Source organism: Arvicanthis niloticus, chromosome 1, assembly GCF_011762505.2.
Source record: "Arvicanthis niloticus isolate mArvNil1 chromosome 1, mArvNil1.pat.X, whole genome shotgun sequence".
In the NCBI taxonomy this organism is placed as follows: domain Eukaryota; kingdom Metazoa; phylum Chordata; class Mammalia; order Rodentia; family Muridae; genus Arvicanthis; species Arvicanthis niloticus.
In genome coordinates, this window is record NC_047658.1 from 166,363,358 (window position 1) to 166,374,044 (window position 10,687).

Consider the following 10,687-nt stretch of genomic DNA (forward strand, 5'->3'; position numbering starts at 1 on the left):
AAACAGCCTGAAATGAAAAGGCAAAATCAGTTTCATTGCTGTGGAGCTGTGACCTGTTCTACCAGCTGTGGGTATCATCCAGAAGTTTTCTTATCCACCACAAACCTGATCACGTTCCTAGGAGAGTATGTTGAATGCAGAGATGTGCACATTCAACCCTGAGTTACTACAGAAACTCAAAGCAAGTCATCATTAATGAACAGATAGATCATGAAGACACACATCCTAACAACCTTAACAATGAACATGAAGGTTGTGCACATGGTCCAGCATTTCATTGATTCTTTCTTTGTACAGATAACCTGATTTCTATTCAGGCTTCAGCAGCCATCCCAGAACAACATTACCTGATGATTATTATAATGAACACCTGAGGGATAATGGCCTGATAAATGACTGCCATTATTGTGTGTTTTGTAGGGCATTCTTCCGTGCAGCAGTACATTCTGCCTCCTTCCATTCAAGTAGAAAATAACCAGTAGCAACACCAGAAAGATGGGGACAAGACAATAAATGTTTGCCAGAGGGAGAAAAGGAAAGACTCAGGAAGACAGCGAGCCTGCCTCCTGTGAGACTTTCTTGCTTGGGAAGCATCTGCAAAGAGCACAGGTTTGTTTGGCTGAGGAGTCAGCTGCCTCATAGGAAAAAGCTGGTTCTCAGTGTGGGTGCTGACCCCTTTGGGGTCAAATGACCCTTTCATAGGAGTTGAAAAAATACAGATATTTACATCACAATTCATACCAGTAACGAATTTAAAGTTGTGGAGTAGCAATAAAAATAATTTTGTGACTGGGGGTCACCACAACATGAGGAAATGCATTAAAAGGTCACAGCACTGGAAGGTTGAGAACCACTGTGTAAGAGAAAGCCTTTTTGCCTGCTGGAGGATGGGAAGTCACCTCGTTTTTTACTGTCTGAAAGAATTAGCATGATAAAAGAAAAACTTAATTAGGACAGTTGCAGGTGAACATGGAGTCTCCTTATGCTATCTCATCCATATTTATGGTCTCCATGGTTCATGAATACCTTAGGGCATTAAAAGAAAGGAAGGAAGGTAGGAATTAACTTTCTGGTAGTTCTCTGCTGAGACTGTGAGTCACAACACCTGCGGGTGCTGGCAGACATCATCAATGATCAGTTGTTGCTCAGCTCAAGTCTCCAAAGCTGTAGCTTACCACATCCCAGAAACCAACACACAGGCTTGCCTCATTCTGTTTTTCCCTGGGCATGTATCAAGGTCTGAAGATAAGACACATAGAACTTTAATAGGCAGAGCCTAACTGAAGGAAATAGGTCACTGGAAGCAAACCTTTGAATGGTATATCTCATCCCTGATCCACCATGAACAGCCTCTTCCTCTATGTATTCCTGCCACTGTGATGATCTGATTCTCCATGGGCCTAGAATCAATGACACCAAGAACTGCAGACTGAAGTCACTGAAACCTTAAGCCAAAATATTAATTTAATTTTAAACACTTTTAATATTTATTTTATTTTATTTTTTGGTTTTTTTATATTTGTTTATTTTAAATATTTCTTCTCTTGTGCCGCCTATGTCAGAAATCGGGTCACATCAATGAATAAAGCAGCTAATCCATGGTCTCCCTCTTTCCCTGTTGCCATAGGCCTAGAGTTTAGTCCTGAACAAATCATTCTTTCTGCTTATCTTAAACCTTCCATGGCTCCCTACCACCTCTCCTAAAGGGCCAGGCTCTTCCAGCTGAATTCCAAGTATGATGTTATTGTTGTTTCAGCTGCAGGCTTTGGAATGTGTAGCCCAGCGCTACCACCTACCATGGTGACATCTTGGCAAATTTTTCAACTTCTTTAAATGTTTGTTTTCCTCTTTGTGAAACAAGAATAGCTCGTCAAGAGATGAACAATGTAAGGTTCTTGGCACTGTGCCGAACGCATAGAAAAACCAACCAATGTAACCAACTTTATTCATCTTTCAGGGCCAGTCTGTCCCTCCTGACTTTTGTAAGCACAGCTTACATTCTCCTGTTGAACATCACCCTGTCCTACCTCTGCTAACTTTGAGGCATGTTGGTCCAAAGCACCCTTTTCAGTTACTTAAGGTTTCAGGCCTCCTTTTTGAATGAATTCCAAATTGAATGGCATTTTATTCATGAAGGTTCTAGGAGCCCCAAGGCCAAGTGTGAGCAGCACCTCTGCTGAATTTGCATGGCACATGTCATTTTTGTGATCCTTGCACCTGTCTGAGAGGACTCCAGTTTCCTGCAAACATAACTTTTGCCACAGGCTTCCTCTCCCTGGCAACACATGGGGATAGTTCTATTTCTCCTCCAAAGGCTACAGCTCCTCTAGAGATGATCTCCAAATGGTCCTTCCTATTAAGTTTCAACCCTCTTATTCCCAGACTGGGAATAATAAAAAGCCCCTCTGCTTCTTCTAGCCATAGGTTACTTGCCCCATCCTTGTATGTCCCTACACCTCACCTCACACTTATGTAGTGAATGAAGTTCTACTATATCTAAATGTGGGTCAAAACACTCAACTATGATTAGATAAAATAAAGTACTTTGCTCTTGGACCTTCTGGATTTATAGCCACAAAGGAGCTACTCCTTGCTGCCTTTCTCCTTTAGGGAAGATTCCATCTCTGACAGTTAGTGCAAGTAGGTAATATTACCCTGATTTAATGGCTAATATTGTCAACTTGACATGGTCTAGAAATCACCTTGGAGAAAAACCTCTGGATGTGTCTGTGAGGAAATGTCTAGGTTGCGTCACGTGATGTGGGTGGTATTCTTTCACGACCTGGAGTCCTGAGTGAGTCAAAAAGAGATTGAGTTGAGTTAGGCGGCAGCATTCATCTCTCTCTGCTTCCTGACTGCACATACATTTAACTAGCTGCCTAATCCCCACCATGAATGCCTGGACCCGAAAGCTCTGAGCCAAAATAAGGTTTTCCCTCCATGTGTTGCTTTTCAGATATTTTGTCACAGAGAAGAGTAACTAACACCTCCAGTCTGACCAGATCATTTCTTCTGGTGCAGCTATACAGGGGAACTGGCCAGTATCAGGCAGTCTAAGCTTGTCAAAGACTACTCCTCTTCCAAAAAGTAACACTGGTCTCAAACTTTGCATTTGTATCCTGGAGAGAATTAAAGGGCAGGGGGGTTGGAGTAGGTAGGAAATGGGAATGCATGGAGACCTGTCCACAGGAAAGAGTTGTAAAGTTGAGAGGTACTGACAAGCGTTCTTATCATCTTTAACACTGCCTATAATACTGAACAGGGGTGTTGTGCCCACAGCACCTGTCCTGCAAAGGGCTGTAGCTCAGAAGGACAATCTCCTCTCCTTGAAGGACTCTGCTTATGAGCACACAGGCTGTAGCTTGGACACCAAATCTGCCTACTGTGGGGTAGCCGCTACCTTGAGAACATCATTGGGATTAGGACCCAAAGTAAGAGTGATTGTGCTACCCTAGCACCTAGCTCCCAGTTAACCCACAAACTCTCAGTCTGATTGTCTCAGTGTAAAGGGACTTTTTTCTCCTTTGCTTAGCTGTAGCAGAGGGGTGGTGGAAATGACAGCAGCATGGCACTCCATTCATCAGTGGCTGTCATCAAGAGGAGGATATGTGCTCTGGGACCAGGAGACTTAGCCACCAGAAAGCCAAGAAGAGATTTTGTGAGAGCCAAGAGACAAGGCAGGGAATACTTAAAAGCACAGGCCATTTACTGCTTTTGTTGGATCCTGTTTCTTTATTCCAACACTAGATGCTCAAATGAAACCATTTGACCTTTGACTGTTTGGTCCTCTTGAGAGCCTTCAGTGAGGTTTATGAAGTTAAGGGTCCTGTGAAAATTCTGGACAGATTTCTGGGGCTGAAGCTTGACTGTGAAACAGCAGATAGTAGAACTCCTGGATCCCACAGGGTACAGGCAACACCGTGAACTGCGGCCCCAGACACAACCTGGTCTCATAGTACGAGCTGCCTTCTATTATGTCAGTGCCTTCTCCTTTACAAGATCCAAACAGAAGGTAAGTGCTTGAATCTTATCATCTCCCTAACCTTAGGGCAGAAGGTATTTTATTCAAATATGATGTATTTATAGGTAAGTAGAGAGTAGTCAGAGCAAATGGCAAAACAGAGGAATAAAATGAAAAGGGAGAAATTTGAATAGCAGAAAATAGTAAAAGAAAGAAAGAAAGAAAGAAAGAAAGAAAGAAAGAAAGAAAGAAAGAAAAGAAAGGAAAGAAAAACAAAAAAAACAAAAACCTGTTAGGAGGCTGGAGAGATGACTCAGTGCTTAAGAGCACTGACTGATCTTCCAGAGGTCCTGAGTTCAATTCCCAACATCCACATGGTGGCTCATAACCATCTATAGTGAGATCTGATGTCCTCTCTGGTATGCAGGTATACATGCAGATAGAGTATATATATATATATATGATATATAAATATAGAAGAAGAAGAAGAAGAAGAAGAAGAAGAAGAAGAAGAAGAAGAAGAAGAAGAAGAAGAAGAAGAAGAAGAAGAAAAGGAGGAGGAAGAGGAAGAGAAGAAGGAGGAGGAACCTGTTAGAAATGTCCATACATGATTGTCACAATGAGGCTTACTGCCTTCGAAGACAGACTTTGAATGTCTAGGCTTTTGGTGAACCATGCCTAACTCCCATCCAATCTGAACAGCTTCCTTTCCCAGTATCTGTACACTAGCTTATTTCATGTTCAGGAAGAATAAAACCAGGGAAAATATATTCATAAATCCATTTGTAAATGGTTTTTGTTTTACTTTGAGAGACTAGGCATGTGTGTGTACAAATAACTGAATGTGTGCTGCTGCTCTCAAAGGCCAGAAAACAGTGTCAGTTCCCTTGGAGCTGAAATCACAGGCCTTTTGTGAACCATCCCATGTAGGTGCTAGAATTCAACTCAGGTCTTCATGATTGAGCAGCAAGTACCACTGAACCATCTCTCTACCCTATCCCCTAAATTCATTTTAGTACATTTATTTATTTAGGGGTATGCCACAGAGTATGTGGAGGTGAGAAGACAACACTAAAGGGCCCTTTCTCTCTTTCCACCATGTGATTCCTGTAATTTAACTTAGATGGTCAGTCTTGGTAGCAAGCACCTTTTTATCAGATGACCCATCTTGCTGGCCAACCTTATATCTATTTTTAAATTATAATCTACATTCACCAAAAAAAAAAATCTTGTTTATGACTCAGTCATTAATGATTTAAAATGTTATAGATCTTATTTATTGACTCATATAGTGTATGTTTTTAGAATTTTCCAAGCTATATATGGGAAATGGTTGATAAAATATTGACCATTAAATATGTATCTACATTCATGACAGCATAGAAACTCAGCGTGAAATTCTCTACTTTTCTTTTGATGGACCTGTGAATTTAGGCTCCTGCCTCTGAGGTAGAAAGATATTAATACCATATCATTTGGACTGGGGACAGACAGTCACAGAAGAGCCAGCATGAAGAGTTTATCTCTGGAATAGTAAAAACTGATAAATCTAGGTTGGGCACTAAGATTTTCTTGGAGTGACTTTAGATAGGTGTATTAATTCCACAGCTGGAGACTGTGCCACTGATGTAATATTTATTATGTCAAACACACTACAAGCCCCAGCCTGAGAAACCTCCCACACTGACAATGCAACAAAGATATCTTACACATATTGCAAAGAAATCGACATGTGGACATAAATTCATTACAGACAAGCATTCCCAACCTCTCTGTGTAAGGGATAAGTATTGTGTCCATCTCCACCAAGGGATATTCTTACATGAGTGTCCTTGAGGTCAGTTCCTGGCTTTGCATCTGAAAGACTAGATGTTCAGGAATAAGAACCAAAGGTGGTCCAATAGTTCACCAGAAAATTAACCTGAAAATGAGCTGTCCTAGTAAAAGAGCAGCCTCAAAATCCATCAGAGCAGTGAGACAATGTTATATCACTTGGAATATTGTTACTTCAGTGTCCCTCACACATGCTATTCCCAGGTCACTGTTGCCAACGCATATTGAAATACTCCTCTGCCGATTCGGTGAGATAAATCTATTGATCACATGCCAAACTTGAGGCCTGCTGACAATGCTTGCAAAAAGGATTACAGAACCTCCTGTCAGCCTTGGGAAGAAAGGCAGCTGCCAAGTTCCAAGCTGGCTCAGTTCCCAGCTTTGGTCTTGACTCACTTCCTGCAGGAGTAGGCCAGCTTACTTGTCTTAGACACTTGCTACTAACCAAATATGAGTTATGAAATGCAATTTCTATGTATAAGCCTATGCAGATTTCTCTGGAACCCATCTCTGAGAGATGTTTTTAGAAGTCAGATTGTTTGACAAACTGCTTCCAAATAGATATCACATCAGGTAACAACTAATCACTTGTTGTTCAGCTGCCAGTTTCACAATATGCAAAGACGCTTCTAAGCACAGCTCAATTCACCACTCTCTTTAGGCTCTCCAGAAGATCTATACAAATGTTTAAAACTTTAAGTCACTGCATGACAAATTGGTGACAATCTTTCTAGTTTAGGAGGGACAGTTTCTTCTCACAGTGTGGCCTTAAACTAATTAGGGAACATGTTTTATTTTTTTTCACTTGACAATGAAGTCTTAGACTATTTCGTGATGGGTAACTTTATAACTCAGTTTAACTAAAACTGAATAACATTCCTTCTAAACTGATGTGCACACAGGAGCTGCATGGATGAATGCCTAAATATTCTAATCATGAGAATTAGCCTCTAAAGCTGATAGAACAGGGATTGTCTAAAGACTGACTGGGTAGTCTCCAACTGTGATGTAGAACTCACTGTCAAGTCCAGAGTCTTAACAAGTTCAGCAGGTACAAATGAAACATCACAAAGGCATTTCTGAGCAGGTTTGGAAAACAGGATCAGTCTTAGGGTGCTTAGACTGCACATTAAAATCTCCAGAAGTGCTTTAAAAAATTCAGACTCTCAGACCTCATCTCAGGTCTATTAGATAGGGGAAGGGGGTGGACAGGGATTAGGCATCAACACATTTTGTTTGGCTTGGTTTGAGAACCAGCAATTTAAAAAAAAAAAAGACCAGAATTGACAAGATTCCTCTCTAACTAATCCCACTTCTTCCCCCATATGTGCTCATCAAAAGCATGCTCTGGCTTTGAGCCTGAACAGGAAGCACGAGAGCCCATCTCTGGGATGCCTAGCAAATACAACTGTTTGTAACACTATTTTGGGAGTGGGCTGCATCATGAGGATATATGTTCTCCATGCTCCAGTCTCTAGATGAAGCTCAAAGTCAACTAGGCACTACTGCCAGAGGCAGTTACCATCTCCCATCTTAACCTGCTTCAACTTTATTCAGTCTATGGAATGTAATCCTGTAGTTACTAAAGACTTCTGGAGCTGCCTATCGCAAATATTCACACCATTGGTGGTAGATGTGAGCACTGAACCCTTGTCATTTTGGTACCATATCTCGTCTTGTACAGTACTCGGATAAATGAACTAGTCTCTTTCCAAAAGTAATAGAAGAGAGGGGAGACTTTTTCCTGGAGTGGCATTGGAGCCCCACACACTTGCTATAGACAGTAACTCACACCACACTCTTCACACTTCAATCCTGGGTTGATTGCAGGATACTATGTATCCTTTCCCAAATTTCCTTCTCACCCCAACCCCAGCAGCTGTTTCAGCATCCATTATTGTGGCCCCAAGCACATTACTCATTGAAGGAACTCTGAAAGGTTAATGTGCTGGTGTCAACCCAGGTTCACGCCCAGGAGCCTTCACTGTTCCTGAAATTCTGAAAGTGATTAGCATTTGAACTGTGCAACTTGTGGATGGAAGTTTGTTGTTCTGTGCTATCCCTAAGTAATCTGTTTCCAGCCCTGGCTTCTAGGCTGATATGTTGCAAGAATCTCCAGGGAGCAGGTGCCGAGCAGTCAGATGGCAGCTGTTGATCTGTTGAAATTCAGCAATTAGAGGATGCAGGAGAATGCTCCGGCACACAGTTTACACTGAGCATTTCTGTCTGGTGGTAAACACTGCGTATGCGTGCACACATACACATATGATATCTGTCCTCGTGGACAAGTACATGTGTACTTAAGAGAATCACATCTTCCAGATGGCCTATCTCTTTAGTTACTGATTCCTCTCATGTAGCCCAGGCTGGTCTCAGATTCCCTACATAGCCCAGGATGATCCCAAACTCTTGATCCTTCTTCCTCCATTTCCTGAGCTTACAGGCATGCATTGTCATGCACCGTTGAGCAAGACTTGAACCCAGAGCTAGGTGAGCTGTCTACCAACTGACCTGCTTCCTTCATCCTTTCAATATTGTAGCTGAGGAGTTCGAGGGAAGACAAGAATAACACCTCCTGAAATGTAACCTGAAACTGGATTTGTACTATAAATTCAGATGGTTTAAAAATGAAAATCTTTTTGGAACATAAAGATCTTACTCAGGAAATGTTAAAATCCTGAATATTGATTTGGGATACATATTTATCTAAAATCATAGTGAGTCCAAGGATTGGGCTGACAAAACAGTCATTATATCTCAGCTGGGGCCTTTTAAAAAGGTAAAGTGAAAATCTTCACCAACCCCAGCACCACATTTAAATTCCACCCACAGTGTATGCAAGGAGAAAAAAAAAGAGAAACCTGCTTCTGATTTATTTTTCTGAACCCAGAGAAATAGCTGTGTTTTGTTTTCAGGGGTAGGTAGACCTGATAAATGTGCTTCTCTCTCCGCAGGTTCTTCTACTGCAAAGCCCACCTAACATTTCACAGAAACACAAAACCCAGACAAATAGCTAGTCAGGAGGGCTGGGTGGGAATGCGCATGTGTTGGCTTAACTCTGGTGCTGGGAATAAGATCTCACGACGACCTCGAGGGCTAAGGGATATGAAGTTCCCCAGCTCAGACCTGGCAGAGTGACATCAGATGACCACGCTGACAGTCATGTTCTGGCCATGAGGCACGATCTTGCGGGGCCAGGACAACAGCATCTTACGCAGCTCCTCTCGGAAGCTGTCGTGCAGCCACGCATAGATGAAGGGGTTGTAGCAGGCGGAGCTCATAGCAAGCCAGTGACAGAGGAGCTGCACCAGCCCAAAGGCGTAGGGATCGATGGCACGCGGGTCCAGGTCTCGCAGCAGGTTGAAAATGTGCAGCGGCAACCAACAGACCGCGAACACTACCACCACCACCACCAGCAGGCAGAAAGTGCGGCGGCGACGCGCTCGGTCCCAGTCAGCTTGGCTCTGGGTCACGCTGCCAGGCACCACGCGGTTCCGCAGCTTCACTGATACCCGGACGTAAGACAGGAGGATGGCCAGCAGGGGGAGCAAATAGGTGCCCAGCAGCAGCCCCCAGGCGTAGATCTGGCGCTGGCGCTCCTGCGAGCCCCAGAACTCCTCGCAGAGGCGCACGTCGTGGGGCTTGAGCTCCACATGGTAGGTGTGCACCGCAGCGGGCAGCGCCAGCACTGCAGAGAGAGCCCAGATACCCAGCACCGCGTAGGCGCTGAGCCTCAGTGAAATGCGCCGACGTAGCGGGTGCACCAGAACCACATAGCGGTCCAAGGCGATTGTGGTGAGTGTGAACACCGATACATAGACGGTGACCGGCTGCAAGAAAAATACCAGGTGGCACAGGCCTCCACCGAACACCCAGCCACGAGGTTCAAAGGCATAGGCCAGCGTGAGAGGCACACAGGCGGCACACATGAGCACGTCGGACAAGGCCAGGTTGCCGATGAGGAAGTTGGTCACATTGTGCAGCCGGCGCACACGCGCGATCACCAGCACAAGCAGACAGTTGCCCACCAGGCCCACGACCACCACGATGCTGTACAGCATCACGATCAGCCCCTTCAGCTGGTGCACCAGCTGCAGGCTCTGGAACGGCGTCACTGCTGCAGCTCGGGGAACCGTCGCAGACACGTTGCCCTCCGAGGCCTCTGTGCTCTGGTTGGCTGGAGTGGAGCCGGCTGGCGACAGCCCAGAAAACAAATCGGGGTCCCCAGTGGTTCCAGTGGGCAGTGAGGTCATGGCCACCTGTCCAAAGGTAATCAAAGTTGTCAATTTCCATCTTCTATCGGCCCTTCATGTACCTTTCCCCATCACCCAACTCCTCTCCTTGACACAAGCCCCAGAACATCAAACGCAATAAATGCTATCCTCCCAGTTCTATAAAATTAGCCTAACTAACACAGGTGCTTTAAGCAGCGCCTATTCGTAGATAGCTCTCACGGTCCCGGGAAGGCAGACCGGGAAGCTGGTCCTACCTTTAAGCAGACTTAGCTGGCAGGAAAAGGCTCTCAAAGGCAGGAGCTGACTGCTGTTCCTCAGGGGTCCTCAGCCAACAATGGACGCTCAGGATGCTTTCTTCTACTAATGGATCCAGTAGTTCCCAGTGGGCCAGCAGCTTGTGAGGGGTCTGGGAGCTCCTCCCCTCCACCTCTTCCCCGACTCCAGCTCTCCCTTCTATGGAAGATAGGGGCGGAGCATACTGCCCAACTCTGTGCTTAGAGAAGAGAGGCAGCGCGTTGTATAGTAGGAATAGAGTAAGAAATGGGGTGGGGCCAGGAACCTGAGCCCCAAGATCCAGGGGTGATCTCCACTGCGGAAATGTGCAATGCCCCCTGGAGAAGCTGTTCCGGAGGGGCGTGTCCCAGGGGAGGGCAGAGGA

At 44.6% G+C, this 10,687-nt stretch overlaps 1 protein-coding gene across 1 annotated transcript; it reads right to left on the reverse strand.

Annotated features, from left to right (window-relative positions):
- Nucleotides 1–5,582: 5,582 nt before the first annotated feature.
- Nucleotides 5,583–10,486, reverse strand: Prlhr (prolactin releasing hormone receptor). The gene is made up of 2 exons (XM_076926100.1): nt 10,284–10,486; nt 5,583–10,053 (listed from the first exon to the last, which is right to left on the reverse strand). The coding sequence occupies exon 2, from the start codon at nt 10,045–10,047 to the stop codon at nt 8,935–8,937; it is 1,113 nt and encodes a 370-aa protein (XP_076782215.1). The 5' UTR covers nt 10,048–10,053; nt 10,284–10,486; the 3' UTR covers nt 5,583–8,934.
- Between the last annotated feature and the right edge of the window lie 201 nt (nt 10,487–10,687).

What these genes read in the sequence shown, in the direction of transcription:
- Prlhr (XM_076926100.1), bottom strand. Translation starts at nt 10,047, where the DNA reads ATGACCTCACTGCCCACTGGAACCACTGGGGACCCCGATTTGTTTTCT.